Source organism: Rhinolophus sinicus, linkage group LG16 (genome assembly GCF_036562045.2).
Source record: "Rhinolophus sinicus isolate RSC01 linkage group LG16, ASM3656204v1, whole genome shotgun sequence".
Lineage (NCBI taxonomy): Eukaryota > Metazoa > Chordata > Mammalia > Chiroptera > Rhinolophidae > Rhinolophus > Rhinolophus sinicus.
The window spans coordinates 35,285,872-35,306,003 of record NC_133765.1 but is presented as its reverse complement, the minus strand read 5'-3'; the positions used below and the strand labels follow the sequence as shown (position 1 = coordinate 35,306,003).

Genomic DNA, 20,132 nt, shown 5'->3' with positions numbered 1-20,132 from the left:
ACTTTTGTAATTATTTTCTTCAGAAAGCATGTAATCATTTTCTGTTGTAATCAGAAAAAGAAGTACTTATTAAAAGTAAGCTTTCTTTTCCTGCTTTTAGTTGTATGAAGCTATTTAGACAGCAGTGAAATGAACTAGGGTATTCTAGTGTATTAGTCAAAGGAATTTTCAAAAATAAAAAACGAAAATAATGCAAACAAATATGAAAATTTAAATTATTTTATTATAAAAATTTATATAAAATAAACCATAAACAAGTTAAAAATAAAACTTAGAACTAAGACAGTAGATAAAACATTTCAAATGAAAAATAACAAAAACCTTACCAGCTTGCTTGAAATTATTTGTCTTTTAGACATATACTTTATTTCCTAGACTTAAAATAGTGATTGTCACTATACTTAATTAGGCTATGAAATATTAAATATTATTTTAAAAAGACAGATTCTCAAACTCAAGGATTAACAAGTACTGGCAAAGTGATCACCAAAACCTTTGCATATTTGTTAACAAAATTATAATTCCAGAATACAAAATCTACCCGAAATAATCTAACCAAACACCAAGTTACTTAAATGAGACTAAGCTTTTGAGCTGGTATAAAGAGAAAATTTAAATCTTATTTCCACACAAGCTTGTATACACAAGCTGTCAATATGCTTTTAAAAACAAAACAAACCAGACACCATTCCTGGAAACTCTTCCTACACTACGCTGGAATTTAAAAGGACTTTGAAAAACTTCAAGGCTACATAGAAATATAAGATTTTTATTGTTGAAATCACAAATTACTTTTCTTTTGAACTTACAGAAGTTTTCAGTGTTAAGTCCAAAGCTTCCAGAGAACAGTGCTCCAATAGTAATGCTTTTTTTTCCCTTTTCCTCTGTTAAAAAGGGAAGAATTCTATTGGTGGCCAACACTTAATTATAAAGAATCCATTGTCCCCAAGAAGTGCCCCCCAGAACCCAGATATTGACTTTCATAAATGAGCTCTTCACACACTGTTTTTGAAGAAAAAGTTACGCCAGACTATTGCACTTACTCTCCTTACTCATTTAAAATCAGGTTTTGGTGTGATTCAGTGACAAACTATTATTATTTGGATATCTTTGTCCAAATATGTACTGACGTCACACAAAAGCATAAATAACTGCTAGTATCTGAACCTAATCTCAATTCATACAAGAAGGAATTTACATGACTATTGTCTAAGTTAACGGTCGATTCAAGTGAGATGTTCCATCTTGAGTTGACACCATTACTCCACAAATAGTCACTTTTCTGTGTTCAAATTTCATATGGCCTACATTTCACAGTAAGAACCCAGACTTGGGTAATAGGTTCTAAAGCCTAGAATCAGTCAGGACAGACTGACTTTGACAAAAGATCCTCCCATTAAAAAAAAAAGTTAAAAAAAAAAAAAAGTATCACAAATGTGTACCATCTTCCCCCTTTCTGGACAAAAATTAGTCAGAAAACATCATAGGGTATGTATATTGCATAGAACAATTCTCTCATGTAAATCAGTTCCCCAGAAGTACAGGATGATGTGATTTTTTTTAAGAAATATATTTTGGAAGAAACTTCATTAAAAATTATCTGATCCATATCTGTATTTTTTTCAGAGCCTTCCTAATAAAGACGTCACCATACAATTTCTACAAAGAGTTCTAAAAGATGAGCACAAAATTGTATGTATTATCATGCAGACACTTTCAGTTTCTTTTTCTTGGCCTTCAGCACAGGAGGGAGAGAAATCTTAAAGGCGGTCCTGAAATGACACAGGGAGGAAAACACTTTTTAATGCTCTCAATCTCTGCAGCAGGACCCAGCCACACACCATCACAGGTACTTACTCGCAAGTAGTGCAGATAGGGCTGAAATTGCAGAATACTGAAGAGTAAAGGAAAAAAAAGGAGGGTTTAAAACCGCACGGTTGAGATATTTTCTGCCCCACTCCAACACTGATCAAAAGCAAAACTCAGTCCATGAACTTACTTGACAAGCACACAGAACAGACATAGCCAATTTCAATAAGATTGCGGTGACAGAAGCAAGCAGCTCGGTAGTCGACATGAATTGGGGGTGGAAGGATTAACTGAGATCTCTGATCTTGATCAGGAAGAAAAACCCACTGCAAAAAAAAAAAAAAAAAAGGAAATTTTACTTTAAAAATGGGAAAAAATAACCAGAAATCAGGACATAGATATCAGATATTAGCCAGTAAACACTAAGGAGAATACTAAATTAAGATTTCCTTAAGTCTATGGAGAAATGCTTTTTTAATCATTCAACAATTACTGACCACCTACCTCCATATACCGTCATTGCTCTGTGAAGTCGTACAAAACTCTACATACAGCTTACAGGGTTCAGACTATCTGAAGTCCACCCTTGTCAGCTTTGAGTCCCCCAGGTCACCCACTTATTCTTCTCTTCCATTTACTAGCATCATGCTCCCATTCATCCCCCAGGAAATGGGTCTCACTTGACTCAAGGTATTAGGCTCACTGTTGACATTTCCTTACCAGCAAATACTGCAGAAGGGAGGGTATCTGAGGCACCTTCAAGTACAGTCCCCCTGTGATGTCACAAGCCTGCAAGACACACAGAGGGCTCTTTGCCAAACTAGCACTTAGCTTTTCCAGAGCACCGGCAATTCTTCAGGTCTCCAAAGGAGAGGAGGATATGACACAGCAAATTAAAAGTGAATGTTTTCCCAGAGTGAGTGAGGACCAGAAACTTCCAGCTACCTTTCAAGATGTTCAAATATCTTACTTTTCCCATCGGCCCATGCAGTTTTACCCTTTCACCTGTAGGGAGACTGCAGTGTAGGCCAGTATATGCCCTTTCTCCTGTTTGTGTGCTACTCATAAGTTTTTATTCTTGCCATGTTTATTCATTTTCATTATATTTTTTAATAACAGCTTCAAGAGATATTTCACATGCCATAAAATTCACCCTTTAAAATAAAAAAGTAGGGCCAGCCAGGTGGCTCAGGTGGTTGGAGCGCTGTGCTCCTAACTCCAAGGTCGCTGGTTCGATTCCCACATGGGCCAGTGAGCTGCGCCCTCTACAGCTAAGACTGTGAACAACGGCTCGACCTGGAGTTGGGCTGCTGTGAGCAGCCAGAGGTCAGCGTGGCCTGCCACGGGCTAAGCCGTGTGCTGCTGTGGGCTAAGCTGTGTGCTGCTGTGGGCTACTGTGTGCTGCCAGGAGCAGCTACGAGCAGCTGAACAGTGACCAACTGCCTCAGCTGGGGGAGTGCAAGGCTCATAACACCAGCATGGGCCAGGGAGCTGTGTCCTACACAACTAGACTGAGACAACGGCTTGAATCGTTGTGGGGAAGGGGGAAGGAGGAAGAAGATGGGAAAAAACAAAGTGTACAATTCCGTGCTTTTTAGTATATTCAGAGTTGTGCAACTCTCACCAGTATCTAGTTCCAGAACATTCTCATCACCCCAGAAGGAAATGTGTACTCATTAATCAGTCACTCTCCATCCCTCCTTCCCTCAGCCCCAGGCAACCACTAATCTGCTTTCTGTCTCTGGATTTGCATATTCTGGACATTTCATATATGGAGTCATACAATGTAGCCTTTTGTATCTGGCTTCTCTCACTCAGCATCATGTTTTCAAGGTTCATTCCTGATGTAGTGAGTGTCTGCTTCATTTCTTTTTATGACCAAATCATATTCTACTGTATAAACGGACCAATTTGTTTATCCATTCATCTTTTGGTGGATATTTGGGTTGTTTTCACTTTGAGGCTATTATGAATAGTGCAACCATGAATATTTATATACAATTTTTTGTGTAAACATGTTTTCATTTCTCTTGGATACATATTGAAGAATGGAATTGCTGGGTCACATGGTAACTCTATTCAACTTTCTGAGGAAGTTGCAGACTGTTTTTCAAAGTAGCTGTATTATTGCACATTCCCAGCAAACACCAGAACCTTTGAAGCTGGTGTACTTTCTGATTTTATCTCCCTTCCCCACACTTCACCTCCAGGAGTAACGTAAACTCAAGGTTTTCTGCAGTTTTGTACTTTCAAATGATCTTTTAGGAAATCATATTTCTTGTGGTCAAAAAACATTTATCAAAAATTCAGTAAGTTCTTCAGTCTTACTTCCTTTCTGGTTAAAGTAAAATTCAGTTTCATACTTTTGATTAAAATGTAACATCTAACATCACTGTCCAACAGAAATATAACACAAGCAACACATGTAATTTTAAGTTTTCTAGCCACATAAAAAAGGAAAAAGAAAAAATTTTAATACCATTTTCATTAACTTAATAGATCCAAAGTATTATCATTTTAACATGTAATTGATACAAAAATCATTAATAAAATATTTTACATTCTGTTTTTCACACCAAGTCTTTGAAATTCAGCGTGTATTTTACACTTACAGCCTATCTTAATTCAGACCGGACTCATTACAAGAGCTCAAAAACCATATGGCTACCATGTAGGACGGCACAGGTCTGGAGTATGACCCATTTTTATAAAATTCCCTGCCTAGTGATTTCTTCTGCCGTCTGTATCTATATACAAAGAGCTAACATTCTGTTCACCCAATATTAACAAAGGTAATTTTTGGGTAATAGGACTTGAAGGGATTTTTTTTAACCCTTTTAAAAAATACTGTTCTGTGTTGCTTGAATTTGTTTTAATGCATGAAGCTCTCTTACAAAGTCCATCAAGTCATTATGTAAAATATTTAAACATGTGAAGGGACCAGAGACGTGAGCTCTCTAATCTGTACCATTACCCAGGCTAATCCCTAGATATGTGGGAAGACTGGTGAAAAGCATTTAGCAATAGGTAACAGAACACACCATGTTTTTGTAACCACCAACACCAAGCATTTATTTAAAACATACCTGCTGGAGGAGTCCTGAATCAGAGTCTAAAACACAGGCATCGATCAAAATATTCTGAAATGAACATTCCAAAAGTATTATAGGAATAACAACAAAAATAACTATCTTATACTGAGAACCTACTATATGCCGGACTCTATTCTTTCAATGACATATTTAACATACAAAGTAACTCTGCAAGGTAGATGTTTGATTAGCATTTTGCAGCTGAAGCACCCAGGCCTTGGCCGGGCTGGGTCACAGAGCCAAGGGGAGGCAGTGCTGTCACCCTCCCCCGGCCCCGTCTGCCTGTCCCCAAGGTCCATGGTCTTTTCACTACATCATGCTGCCACTTCAAGTGGAGAATATTATACAGAGCTATAGCATTTAGGTTAACACTGAAGTTTTAAGAAAGTTTTCTTTTTTTGCCATATCAAAGAAGAAAATCTTTAGTGATAATTCATCTGAACACTTCTGAAAAACCAGAGATTCTTAGCCTGGGTTCCAAGGATGGACTAAATGGGGTCACGTAAATATCATGACATTATATCCGAAACTGTGCATGAGTGCACACCTTTCTGGGGACTCATGAGATTCTCTAGGGGTTCAGGACTTGGATAAATGACTAGGACAAAATACGGATTCCAGATTCCTGATCCATTCATAAGGCTATTTAGTCAGAATACTTCTCTAAGTAGGTCATTTAAAAAAAAATGAGATTCATTCCTTCATTATGAAACAAATATTCTTTAAAAGGAAAGCTCTCCACTCACCTGTTTCTGTGCTGCGAAGATGACATTCATGAAATTCATGTACTGCAGTGCACTGTCTTCTGCGGCCTTGATCACCTAAGAATCACATCCAAGGTGAACACCCTGCAGAAACAGCCTAGGACTCACTCAAACGACCTCACGACAGACTGCAAACTGCAACCGACACTATTTTTCTAACTTGTCTGCTAGTTATCATCAATAAATACCTAAAAGTGTAAAGATGACTGGAAAAATGTCCCCCAAAGCCCAGCACTCGAGAGATAATCTTTGTTAATAATTTCTAGAGAACACCTATGTGGGCGTGTATATATGTACACTCACACCCAACACACACACACACAGGATGAGCCTATTTAGTGCTCTGCAACCTGCTTTTTCAGTCCACGATACCTGGGAGGAAAAATCTTATGTCAATGAATTTGGATTTTTGTTGCCCTTTGTGCTGATTTCATAGATTTCCACTATTTACCCAATTATCCAGAGGACATCATCTATGAGAGGACATTTCAGCAACTTCCAATCCTCAGTTTTGGACAATACTCTGATGAACACAATCATACCCTTAACTCTCTGATTAGCTCCTAAAATAATCAGTGAGCTTCCCAAAGTGTACGCACATTTCATCCTGATACAGATTACCCAGCTGTACCAATGTATCCTCAGAAAAGCTGTACCACTTTATCCTCCCATCACAGATGCAAGAGAATTACCAACCCTGAACGTTTGCCATCAACCCTGGGATGCCAGGTTTTTGTTTGTGCTGAGCAAGAGGCAAACAATGGAAATGAATGTATTTCCCAATGTTAACCAATCATTTGCATTGCTTCTCTTGCAGATTGCTCGTTTCTACCTGTTTCTTTAGCATAACCCTGACTTTTAAAAATTAATTTATAAGAGCTCTTTTTTACTTTAGAAATACTATATTAATCCTCTGCCAGATAGCTAGGCTGAAAATACTTTTTCCTAATAGTTTTGTTCTGTCCTTGTTTTTTGGGGGGAGGGTTATTTATTTGAGACCTTACGTTTTCTTTTAAAGCTTCACATCATGGTTTCGAAGTTTCACATCAAGGTACTCACCAACCCAATATTACAAACAGATATTTTCTTCTAGTTCTTTTATAATTTGAATTTTTACACTGAAATATTTGATCTTTGGTCAAATGTATCTAGGTGTAAGCAGTGAGATAGGTATCTAGCTTTATTTTCCCCCGATGACTGACCAATTGGCCCAACACGTTTTGTTGAATAATCCACTTTCTTCCCACTAATTTGAAGTGCTTCCTTATCACAAGCCAAACTTCCCCATGTGCCTGGTTTTATTTCTGGACCTCAGGCTTCCATTTTCTGTTTGCCACCTACCAGGCCAAAATCATACTCTTACCGTACTTCAGAATGTGTTTTAATGCCTAAGGAGTCAGTTCCTACTTTATTCTCTTTCAGAAAGCTCCTGGCTACTCTCATTAACTTATTTTTCCAGATAAACTGTTGAATTTCTTAAATCCCCCCACTCTGCTAGAAAAAAAGGGTCTCAATGTTCTGAGTTTGCACTGAATTTACAGTTTAATTTTGGAAAAATTGACATCTGAGAATAAAATACGGCTCTCCATTTATTCAATTCTTTAAGTCTCTCAGAATTTTCATTTTTCAACATAATCAGTTTTACACATTGCTTGTTAACTAATTCTGGATATTTAATATTTATTGCTTCTATTATAAATGGGTCTTATTTCCCATTATGTTTTCTAATTGACGACAGTTGGCATATTACATAGTATTGATTTTTTTTCAATCTTACCAAAATCCTTGACTTCATTTCCTGATTATCTACAAAGAGATCAAAACAGATTATAATTTAACTGTATCTTATTTAGCATAATACACGGTTTTCTAACCAATGTTAAACAGTCCACCAAGTTACAGCAGTAAAATCAGGATTCATCTCATAGAAAAACGCGGGCTCCTACCTTTAACCTCCTTGTTCATTCTATGAATGTCTTATTTTCTTGGCATTAAGGAATTTAAAAATATTATTTAATTTCATAAATATTCGTAGTGAACAGTAAAATAACCTCAAATTTTAGATAAATAAACCCAGTATCCACTAGCCAAAAAAAAAGAAATGCTCCATTTACCATGATAAACACAAAATAAAAGACTGGGGGTTTCTAACAGGTAATTGTAATAAACTGGGCTTTGTAACCTGACCAACATATCTTTGTCCCAGAAAACTAAAATTACCAAGATCTGATCTCACATCCTAGATTTGAATACTGGGACCACAAGCAACAGTAAGTCAATCAAGTGAGATAATGAACTTGAGCGTCCCACACAGATGACCAGGCACCATCGAAGTCTAGAACAGAGGTATCAGTCAATACCGTCCAAAACAATCAGATTACCTACGACCGGGAGGAGACCACAAACACAGGAACATTAAAAAGCTTAGAAAGGTGCTGTGCACGCTACACTAAGTGCAAAATAACCCGCTGGCTTGTAGACAAAGCCACTCGTTTAGTAAGCATCAGAGTCAGTAAATAAATGGCTTTTATCATCAAACACGGCTCCCAACTCCAGGGAGATGGAAGACAAAAACCAACTCCCCAGTCTGTCTAAATAAGAAACAAGGAAACATCCTGAAGAATTGTGAGCAGAAGGACATACTGGAGAAACCAGAGTTTTCCCATCATTCCCATTTCAGCTTGTCTTACAAATATTTCAAAGCCAGCACTTCAGAATGCTCATGTCTTCCGTTAATACGGGCACAAGGTTCTAAAAAAATACCACGTGATGTTTATCCCAGAAGACACCTGAATGACTGAAACACCAAGGATACAGCAAAGAGCTTTGGCCAGGGATCCTGCCAGCAGAGTTTCTGTATGTTGACCCTTTATGTCACCTATAAAAAATAATTTAAAAAAATTATTTTTAGATATTTTCTTGGACAAAAAACCATTTTCAAACCAAAGCATTCTTCATGAAGGGAACCAGACATTGTCAAACTGGGTTTTAAAATAGCATAATTCTTCAATAAGCAATTTTTAAACATTTTCTCAATTTAAAATATCCTGGTGGTCAGGGGCTGGGGGGGAGGGGATGGGGATTTGTTTAATAGGCACAAAGCTTCAGTTTGGGATGATGGAAACGTTCTGGAGATGGACAGTGGTGCTGTTGGTACAATAATGTGAATATACTTAATGCCATTGTGCTGTACACTTAAAAATGGTTAAAATGGTCAATTTTATGTTACATGTATTTTACAATAAAAACCAAATAATAAAAAAATGTCCTGGCCAACGTGACTTGTATTCATCTTTTGTTACCGGTATACATTGAGTATTACAATTTTAATAGTTTTCTCCTTTCTTGAAAAAAATAAATAAATCTTGGCATAGTTCGGAACAGCTCAGGTTTATCCATGATCGAAGTAGTAAAAAAGGTCTCGTGTAACTGTCGGCAGATGGGAAGGTGGCCCCGGCCTGGGCCTGCGCCTCCCTGCCCTCCTTTTCCCTCCTCCTCCTCCCGCTGGTTCCGCTTGGAGCCGCCCAGCCAGTGCAAGGACTGGAGAAACTCCTCTGGCTGTGGCAAGCAGACTAAGTCTGCAACTTGTTTGGAGCCCTGGGTGAAAAAGTCACTCTAAAGAAAAGCAAAACTGTAAACCTGCAGCTTGAGGATGGGGAGTCCAGACAGACACCCTGCAGAATAGGGCCTGCAGCTGGTCCAGAAGCACTGACTCCTACTCACGCCGCCGCCACCACCACCACCACCACCACCACCACCAGGAAAGGTTGAACCCTATACTGAGAAGCTGGATCTCTACCCTGGAGGCCAGAGGTTCTCAAAATGTGATTCTGGAACCAGCTGTAGGAGCATCACCTGGGAACTTAATAGAAATACACATTCTTGGGACCACCCTAGACCCAGTGAATCAATCACTGGGGCCCAGCATTTTGTTTTAACAAGCCCTCCAGGTGATTTTTAACAGCGCTATAGGGGTGTCATTTACAGATCACACAATTCATTCCTTTCAAGTCCACGACTCAGTGATTTTAAGTAAATTTACAGACCTGTAACCATAACCCCAATCCAATTTGAGAACATTTCCCTCACCCCAAAGAGCACCTGAGCCCATTCCCAGTCTTTCCCTGCTCCCCCCAACAGCCCCGGGAAACCACTACGGTACTTTCTGTCTCTGTACAGCTGCTGTTCTCCTCCAGGTGATTCTGACACAGGCTACAGTTAAAAAAACTCCACTGCAGGCAACAGGGAACCAGTAAAGGCCTTGAACCAGAGAACAACAGTTCTAATTTTTAGCAGAACCACTTTAGAGGCTGAGTGGACAGACTGAATGGGGAACAGGTGTCATTCAGAAGCTGTGGCAACAATCTCAAGCATTGGCTCTTAACCTGAGCAACTGTGCCCTATAGGAGACATTTGGCAATGTCTAAAGACATATTTGGTTGTCACAACTAGGAAATGTCATGGCATCTAGTGGGGCGAGGCCAGGGATGCTACAATGCACAGGACAGTCCCCACAACACAGAATCATCCAGCCCAAAATGTCAGTAGTGCCAAGGGTGAGGTAGATGACAGACAATAGGGGGTCAGACTTTGGAGGAACTGCTGAAACTAAACAAACAGGATTTCATAGCTGATTAGATGTTGGATGTGAGAAGAAAGGGGTCAAAACTGAAAGCTCTGAATTTGGAAAAGTGGGGGAACGCGGGTGACAGAAATAAGGAGTGGAGCTGCTGGTATAACCGAGGGGACAAGGTAATGAAACTAGTCTGGACATGATAATGACACTGAGGGACCCTCCAGTGGAGGCATCTGCAGCTTGGAAAAAAGGCTGAATTACACACAAAGATTGGGAAGTATTCATATACAAATGATAATTAAAGACAAGAGTGGACAAGGACACACAGAGGGAAAAAAATAACATGCAAAATAAAAACTATGTATTTTAAGGGACAAGAAGGAAAAGTCAGAAACAGAAGAAAGAATGGTCCAAAAAGAGGAAAACCAGGTCAACAGGATATCCTTTGCAGCCAAAAAGTATGTTTTAAAAATCAGAGGCTGGTGAATAGTGTCAAATGCTGCCGCCACCAGGCAAATCATGCATAGAATTTGACGGAAACAATTTTTAAAAAGAAGAGAAGCAAGTAGATAGTAGCAAGAACCTCAGGTCTTTGGACTTAAAGCCTCAGGACCTCCACATTCAACTCCATTTGTAAAATAACAAAATAACAATAATGGGAGAAAAAAAGCTGTTACTCTTGGTCATGAGGTCTTTAATCTCTTCAACAATGACTTCATTTGCTGCCGTTAACAACTCATATTTTCCGTCTTTACTTCCGGAGGGATTAAATTCAGAAGGAGGGTTGCCAGGGTCCCCAAAGAGGTCTCCAAGTCTGCCATTCTTTCCAGGATATAAGAATCGACTGAAATAGTGGGGAAAGAAAAAAAAAAAACTAGTTACACCAGGACTCAGTGTCCTCACTAAACATCAAAATGAAATTCAGCAGAGAAAATAAAACCCACACCAATTCTGGACTCATAAGATTCAATAATAAATTTCATTTTGTTTTTCCCCCTTTTTCTATCTCCCTCCACCCCCACTCCGATTCAAGCTGTTATCTCTCAGTCTAGTTGTGTAGGACGCAGCTCCCTGGCCCACGCTGGTATTATGAGCCTTGCGCTATCCCCAGCTGAGGCAGTCCATCACCGGTGGTCGGACGGCTGCTCACAGCAGCTCACAGCAGCTCTTGCCAGCCACCGGCCACTCATGGGCGGCACACAGCAGCCCATGGCGGCAAACAGCAACCCATGGCAACCTCCGGCTGCTCTCAGCAGCCCAACTCCAGGGAGAGTCGTTGTTCACAATCTTAGCTGTAGAGGGCACAGCTCACTGGCCCATGGGAATCAAACCAGTGACCTCGGCATTAAGAGCACGACACTCCAACCACCTGAGCCACCAGGCCAGCCCAATAAATTTCATTGTTGAAAAATGTGTAAAATAGGCAAATTGACAAACATGAGTCAACCACCACTGAACGTTTTAATGATTCCAGTGTTTTCTGAAAAAATGAGAGGAAATAGAGAGGATATTGGGTTATAGGCTCTTAAAATGCTCCAAGGGGGTTGTCACTCTACTTTCTCAGATGACAACTGGAAGAGATTCATACCAAATTCTAACTTGCTACTAGTTGATTACTTGAGGTAAATTTTCTTCCCCAGTAATAGAAATCTGGTCTCTGAAAAGATTCCCCTGGTGTTTCATGAATTTACAGTAATCATCTAAAACACATTTGTGATTTTTCTAAAAAAAAAAAAAAAAAGCTTTGTTAGAGCTTTTATCACTATCTTAATCAAATCAGCACCATCTTTTCCATTCAATTCTGTGAAAAACATATGGCGATGACAGAAATAGGAACACTTTCTTGGTGGCCCAAGGGCTCTCTCGACACATCAAAGGGAAGTGGCTCTAAGAACCAAGAAACTCTGAGAACTATCCACGAACTTCATATGAAATATGTTGCTACATGAGAGTCATTTCTATTGTGATGGACATTTAGTTAAGACAAAGCTATATCTTACCTATGGATTAGATTCTAGAGTCAGTGCATAACGTGACACATAAATATGGCCAAAAGGATTCAGGAAAATCTTTACGGGACACATGGCCATATATGCTCTTCAGCTGCAGATCCAGTCACCTTCCAGCTAACTCAGCTGGTTTTCACACCAGTGTTAGAAAAGGTTACAGTTTCTTCAGCTGGACACCAGATGGAATATTTGGCTTGGGTTGAGGAGACAATACTATAAGAAAACTCCTTATTTCTAAATACTAAAATCACACACAGAGCAGTGAAATAGTCATACCTTGAGAGGTACACAGGAGCCAAGAGGGCCTAAGGGAGAGCAGAATCACACCTCCCATCTCACCTGCCCCCTGGGGAAGACCCATGGGTACAGCAGTGATGGGAGCTGCCCACCCAATGTAGTAACTGTCTGCTTTGACCAGAATATACAGTTGAAACTATATAACAATTTAAATGTGCCCATGATGCAACTCTACTAGATACCAGCTAAGTTGGTTTTCAACATTCACACCTACCAAGGTTTACATGTACTAATTCTCGACACTGAGTATTGTTCACTGGTACAGAAAAAAATGTTTCTGCAACACGGGGTAGGAATAGTACATGCTAGCTGACATAAAAATCTCAGAAATGTTCAGCATCAACTAGGTAGAGTGATCATAATGGTCATACCTTTCTTGAATGTGACTTGCTATCACAGCAAGTTTGTTGGAACGATTCATGAATAAGTGAGAATTTCCCAGCACCATCACTGCATCTATGCATTTTGATAAAGTAAACTATTGAAAAACAGAAGACATTAGAAAGGTAAATTAGCCATCCAAATAACTACATCAGGTCTTGAAATGATTAAGATTTCATTTAAATTTTAGACAATTGTTCATTGGTATAAAATTGCTCAGGAGCTCCTTCCTCCAAAGCCATAAGCCAAAACACTTGAAAACTACATAGTTTTCTAATTTTACTTATATGAGATCATGTCGACATCAGTACAATATTCCACAAATATTTTCTGCATGCCACTTATGAATAGCCAACATGTCACATCTTCTGTAAGAAAATTACAAGCCAACTATTGCTACACATGGAGTACACAATTAATACACAGGGATTAAACTGGTAATTTGTAAACGCTTTCAGCTCATCCATTCACTAAGTATGCTGAGCCCCTGTGGTGTGTTACATTCCTTCTTGCATGAAGGTTTCACTCTCACAAGTACTAATATTACTAAAAAACACAGGTGGGTATTTTTATAATCCTGGAATAAGGCAAGTTTCTCTTAAAGAAAAGAATATGTCAGACAGAAAATAAAATGCTGATAAATCTCACTTTATTAAAAAAAAGAGTAAAACAAACCTATTAAAATTTCTATGTGGCAAAAAAAAATGACTATAAACAAAAGTGAAAGACAAACTACAAACTAGAAAAAAGTAATTGCAACATACGACAGGAAATGGGTTTTCCTATTAATATAAAGAGTGTCCACATACCATAAAAAAAAAAAAAAAAAGAAAAGAAAAAAAAGAAGAACATCTAAAGAGAAAAATGGGCAATGCCCTAGGGGAGAGATACAATGGGCCATCGAATATACTAAAAGTAAATTGAGACAACATTTTTTGGTATATCATATTGGTAAAAGATAAAAACATGGAAAGAGAGCATCTTGTGTACCAAAAAAAAAAAAAAAAAAAAAAAGGAATTCTCATATACCACTAATGAGAGTTCAAAGTAAGAACACTTTCTGGAGAGTAATAAGGTAATATGCAGTGATGTACTAGTCTAGCCATACAATGGAATGCTATTCAGAAATAAGGAATTGAACTCCTGATTCACGTAACAATATGGACAAATCTCAAAATAATTATGCTGAGTAAAGAAACCAGACCAAAACCCCACTACATTCTGTTTGATTCTATTTATATAAATATCTAGAAAACGCAACCTAATCTAGTGACAAAAAGCAGATCAGTGGTTGCCTGAGGATGGGGATAGGCAGTGAGAGAGGTGCGTGGGATAAATGACAAAGGAACATAAAGAAACTTTTGGGGGTGGATCTATATGTTCATTATTCTGACTGTAGCGATAATTTCATGAATGTATATACATATGTGAAAACATATCAAATTGAATACTTTAAATATGTACAGTTCATTGTATGTCAATTATATCTCAATAAAACTGTTTTAAAAAAATACACCATTAAGAAAATGAAAAGACAAGCCACAAAGTCATAGTCCTAGAGAAAATATTTGTAAATCATTAATTTGATAAAGGACTTGTGTCCAGAATATAAATAATTCTCACAACTCAATAATAAGAAAATAAACAGCCCAGTTTAAAGATTGGACGTAACATTTGAATACACATTTCACCAAAGTAATGATGGCTAATAAGCATATGAAAAAAGAAGACTCAACATTGTTAGTTGTTAAGGAAACTTGCAAATTAAAACCACAACAATATATTACTATCTACTCACTAGAAGAATATAATAAAAAAAGACAGGCAAGTGTTGACAAGGATGTGAAGAAACTGGAACTCTCATATACCACTGATGGGAATGGAAAATGGTATACCCACTTTCAGAAAGTTTTGTCGCATCTTGAAAAGTTAAATCTAAACTTACTATGTGACCCAGCAATTCAACTCATAGGCATCTATCTTCTCAAGAGAAATGCAAACACATGTCCACACAGACTTATTTATGAATTGTCATTATTATTCATGATAGTCAAAAAGTGGAAACAATCCAAATGTCCATGGCTAAATAAAGCAAGACGTACGACATATATCCGTACAATAAAATACTGCAGTAACAAAAAGGAACCCCCAATACAGGTTACAACATGGATGCACTTCAAAAATATTACACTCGGTGAAAAAAGCCAAAATCAAAAGACTACATATTACCAAAATTCATCCAATATGAAAAAAAAATCATTCAAATACTTTAATAACGATTTTAAAAATTTAATTTGTAGCTTAAAACCTCCCCAGAAAGCAAAAACAATATCCAGGCCCAGACTATTTCAATGGTGAATTGTACCAAGCATTTAAATAAGAACTGACACCCATTCTATATAATCTCTTCCACAAAAACAGAAGCGAATACTTCCCAATTAATTTTATGAAGCCACTATCACTCTTATGCCACAATCAGTCAAAGACAGTACAAAAAAGAAAAAGGAAAGGAAACAGACCAATATTTCTCATGAACATAGATACAAAAATACAAAAATCCTGAACAATATATTAGCAAATTGAACCCAAGTAGGATTTATTGTGGAAATGCAAGGCTGGTTCAAGATCTGAAAATCAATCAATGTTATCCATCATATTGACAGGCTAAAGAAGAGAAATCACTATTTGATGCAGAAAGAGCATTTGACAAAATTTAACATCCATTCATGATAAAAATCTCTAAGCAACCCAGGAAGAGAACTTCCTCAACGAATAAAGAGCATCTACAAAAAAATCTACAGTTAACATCATACTTACCATGTTTCCCCAAAAATAAGACCTAGCTGGGCCATCAGCTCTAATGCGCCTTTTGGAGCAAAAATTAATATAAGACCCAGTATTATATTACATTATATTACTTATATTATATTATATTAAATTATATTATATTACATTATACCAGGTCTTATGTTACATAAGATCCAGTATTATATTATATTATATTATATTATATTATATTATATTATATTATATTATGTAAGACCTGGTCTTATAGTAAAATAAGACCGGGTCTTATATTAATTTTTGCTCCAAAAGATGCATTAAAGCTGACTGTCTGGCTAGGTCTTATTTTCAGGGAAACATGGTAATGATGAAAGACTGAATGCTTTTCCCCCAACATCAGGAACAAGGTGAGGATGTCCACTGTCACCATTCTTATTGAACACAGTACTCACAGACCTAACCAGTACAATAAAGCAAGAAAAGGAAATAAAAGGTATGTGCATTGGAAAGAAAAAAATAAAATTGTGCCTATGTGCAGATAACATGAATGTCTAGTCTATATAGAAAATCCCAAGGAAGCTACAAAAACACTGCTAGGACTAATAAGTGAGTTCAGCAAGGTCTCAGGATATAGGATCGACACACAAAAATCAATCACATTTCTATATACTAGTATCAAATATGTGGAAACCAAATTAAAAGCACAATACCCATTTACAATTACTAAAAGAAAGAATATTTAGGTATAAATCTACATAACATGTAGAGGACTTATCTGATGGAAACTATAAATCACTGATGAAAGAAATCACAGATTTAAATAAACAGAGAGGCGCTTTATTTGTGGATGGAAGACTTAGCACAGTAAAGCTGTCAATTCCCCTCAAAGTGATACACAGGTTGAATACAATTCTTATCAAAATCCCAGCAAAATCTGTTTGCAGACACGGACAAGCTCATTCTAAAATTTATGCAGAAAGCTGAAGGAACTAGGATAGTTAAAAACAACTTTGAAAAAGACGAATAAAGTGGGAGGAATCAGCCTACCGAAGTTCAAAACTGATTACGCAGCTACAGTAACCAGCACTGAGTGGTCCCGGTTGAGGGAAAGACACACAGATCAATGGTACAGACAGCGTCCCCAGAAATAAACGCACACGTGTGTGTCCAACTGATTTTTGACGAAGCTGCAAAAGCAATTCAGTGGAGAAAGGGTAATCTTCCCAAATGGTGCTATAGAAATTAGACATCCATCGGCAAGAAAAACAAGCCTCAACTTAAACCTCACAGCTTATTAAAAAAATTAACTCAAAATGGATTATAGATTTAAATGTAAAACTTTTCACAGAAGACGTAAGTGAACTAGAGACCGGGGACTATAAAAACAGCAATTATAAAGGAAACACAAAGGAGCTCCTGTGTGTGATGGAACAGGTCTGTATCTTGACTGGTGGTGGTTACACAAACTTGTACATGCGATAAGGCTGCACAGAACTACACAGCCACAAACTAGTGGATGTAAAACTGTTGCGATCTGAATACGGTCTGAAGAGTGTACTGATGTCAATTTCCTGGTTTCACTACTGTACTAGTTATGTAAGATGCTACCATTGGGGGAAGCTGGAGGTCCCCTAGGACCTCTCTATACCATTTTGTATCATTTCCTGTGAGTCTGTAATTATTTCAAAATAAAATATTTCAAAACAGAAAGTTTCTTTTTTAGAGACCATATATTGCAAGGAATCATTCTGAAATGTCCAGAAAAGGCAATACAGAGACAGAAGTGGTTGCCTGCAACAGGTGGTGCAAGCAGCAACTGACTATAAATAGGCATGAGGGAACTTTTTGGGGTGATAAAAATGTTCTAAAACAAAATTGTGGTGATGGTTACACAACTAATTGCACATTATGATGGTATGCAAATTATACCTTATTAAAGCTGTTTTTAAAAAATCAATATAAACACATACTGTTTTACCAGAATCATCCAAAAGCCTCCTCCAGCAATCTTACCTGAGATTGCTTTAACGCTTGCTTTCCCCACCAAATTGGGTTGGTATCAACGATGATAACTAGAAGATTCAACTCATCTTCTGAAAATATTAAGAAAAATAAAAAGTATTAGCCTCATGGATCAAAGCTGACATTCCCAATCAGTAAATTAAATCCAGAGCAAGCACCACTACAAGCCTTTACATGTTTCTAATCCTACAAGCACAAGATTAACAAAAGGCAAAGTTCTTTTAAAGATTTAAAGCTCTGTGGGTCCTTAGGAAGCTCTTGCCTGCTTTTTGTACCACTGCATCTTTCATCACTAGAATGTAAGCTCCGTGAAGAGGGATTTTTTTGTCTATTTTGTCACTGCTTATCCCCTATTCCTAGAATATAGCCTAGCCATAGAGGATGCTGAATAAATATCTATTAAATGAACCCAAAGATATTTGCCTGGTCAACAACAGAAGACACTGAGTAACCAGTAGTAAGAACCACTAGTAGTAGAATTTCCAGCAGAGAGGTGGGAGGCTAAAGGGAATACAGGAATCGATTTGGCCCTGAATCCATCAAATGACCTAGCAGCAAGGCCAGCTATGATTAGGAATCAATTTTTAAAGAGGTGAAAATCAAAGAGGGAAAACCAATTTCTATGTAAAGACTATTTTACTGTGAAAGGAATTAGGCTGCTCTCCAAACACAGCTATAACTAAACAGGCTAACTTAACACGTTAATTCACTCAACACACTAAGTACCGGTGTTAGGTGTTGCACATACTGTGTCCACGCCTTCAAGGAGCCTACACTCTTATTGAGGTAACACATATACAAACCCAGAAGCACATACTGTTATGAAAAACCCAGGATCCTAACCCTGGGATGAAAGAACACATGCAAATCCCCCAACAAAGGGCCTCGCACAGAAGCAGCACTTAAAGACTGTGTCTCCCACAGGCCCTCACTCCCTACCCATTAAGTCCTTAAGCCTTTGGTCTTATTCCCCATCAGGCCCCACCCCACAATTCTCGGCCATCCATTCCTTGCTACTATTAAGAAGCCTGATGATTTCACTGATATGTGGTATATAAACCAAAAACAACAAAAGAACAAGACAAACAAATGAGAAACAAAAACTCATAAACACAGACAATAGTTTACTGTTTATCAGAGGGTATTGTGGGTGGGGGGTGAGAGATGAGGGTAAGGGGGATCAAATATATGGTGATGGAAGGAGAACTGACTCTGGGTGGTGAACACACAATGGGATTTATAGATAATGTAATACAGAATTGTACACCTGAAATCTATGTAACTTTACTAACAATTGTCACCCCAATAAACTTTAATTTAAAAAGAAACAGGGAAAAAAAACCCAGAAGCCTGATGAAAGAAGAGAGGTGTGTATCCATGCACATGCAATGCCCCGTGAATGCCCTTCTTTGGTTCTCTGCCTCCTCATTGGTAGACGGGGCCTTGCCGGGTCTGCCTCCCTCACAGGGTTGTGGTGTGGATTAAAACAGATAAAGAAAGCGTGGACAGTTACAGCCTCCAAATAGATCTATTTCTATTCCTGTTTCCCACAGTCCATTTTCCATAGAGCAGCCAAATCTTTACAATTTTATGTTAGATCATAACACTTCCTTGTTAAAAACCCTAAAAAGGCTTCATATTACACTGACAAGTAAAGCTCAAGCTCTTTATCATGGCCCACAAGGCCTCTGCACCTGGCTACCCGCTGATCTTATCCCTCTAGCTCACCTTGCTCGGCCATCCTGGCCTCTTTTTTCTTCCTTTAAGACATCAGGCTCTATAACTGGTGGGATAATGTATGAATGAAAGTCTCTCCACCTTCCTCCTTCCCCAGGTTCCCCTTTTCTGTCTTCTCCTTGTAAAGTAGTGGCTCAACTTGCCAGGGGTCTTTGCAGTCACATGGCTCAGTTTCAATACCACTGGTCTCCCCTGGACAACTATCGAAAGCAGCTCCTCCTCAATCAACTCTGAATCCACCACATCATTCCACCATCTTGTTTTCATAGCTCTTTGTTCCCCTTCGAAATTTTTATTTGCCTATTGTCTGTCTCACGCACTAGACTGCAACCTCCACGAGGGCCTGTCAGGTCCCCAGCACACACAACAAATAACGCCTGGCACAAAGGAGGTGACCCAAAAATATTTACTGAACGAATGAATGAATACATTCGTTACTCCTCTAAAGACCAAACAGGTTACATCCAACCCAAAGCATATACTCCATTTGGCCGGGCCTGGCCGGGCCTAGTTGGTCCAGCCCCGGGGTACGGGTCCCACCCGGCGCGGCCCTCACCGTCTGAGACCATGGCTGCCCGGGTTCCTCAGCGCAGGGCCAGCAGCAATCAGAAGAGCATCCCGGATGTGGCGCGCTCCGACTTCCGGCGCTGTAGAATGACAT

The 20,132-nt window shown here is 38.4% G+C and overlaps 1 protein-coding gene across 3 annotated transcripts; it reads right to left on the bottom strand.

The window, feature by feature from the left end:
* Positions 1-749: 749 nt before the first annotated feature.
* Positions 750-20,119, bottom strand: GTF2H3 (general transcription factor IIH subunit 3). 3 transcript variants are annotated; one of them, XM_019748777.2, is made up of 13 exons: positions 20,028-20,119; positions 17,726-17,805; positions 12,919-13,025; positions 10,919-11,085; positions 8,481-8,543; positions 7,612-7,641; positions 7,443-7,471; positions 5,648-5,722; positions 4,896-4,949; positions 2,530-2,598; positions 2,000-2,135; positions 1,858-1,894; positions 750-1,772 (listed from the first exon to the last, which is right to left on the bottom strand). In XM_019748777.2, the coding sequence occupies exons 1-13, from the start codon at positions 20,038-20,040 to the stop codon at positions 1,703-1,705; spliced, it is 930 nt and encodes a 309-aa protein (XP_019604336.1). In that variant the 5' UTR covers positions 20,041-20,119; the 3' UTR covers positions 750-1,702. The 3 variants fall into 3 exon arrangements, with proteins under 3 accessions (XP_019604336.1, XP_019604337.1, XP_074177842.1); XM_019748778.2 differs by lacking the exon at positions 20,028-20,119 and adding an exon at positions 19,463-19,585 and having other exon boundaries at positions 1,562-1,772; XM_074321741.1 differs by lacking the exons at positions 7,612-7,641; positions 8,481-8,543 and having other exon boundaries at positions 1,562-1,772; positions 20,028-20,118.
* Between the last annotated feature and the right edge of the window lie 13 nt (positions 20,120-20,132).

What these genes read in the sequence shown, in the direction of transcription:
- GTF2H3 (XM_019748777.2), bottom strand. An exon ending in ATTCAGGACTCCTCCAGCAG is followed by an intron (nt 2,599 to 4,895) that starts GTATGTTTTAAA and finishes TGTGTCTTGCAG; the next exon opens with GCTTGTGACATCACAGGGGG. An exon ending in CCCTTCTGCAGTATTTGCTG is followed by an intron (nt 2,136 to 2,529) that starts GTAAGGAAATGT and finishes TTTTTTTTGCAG; the next exon opens with TGGGTTTTTCTTCCTGATCA.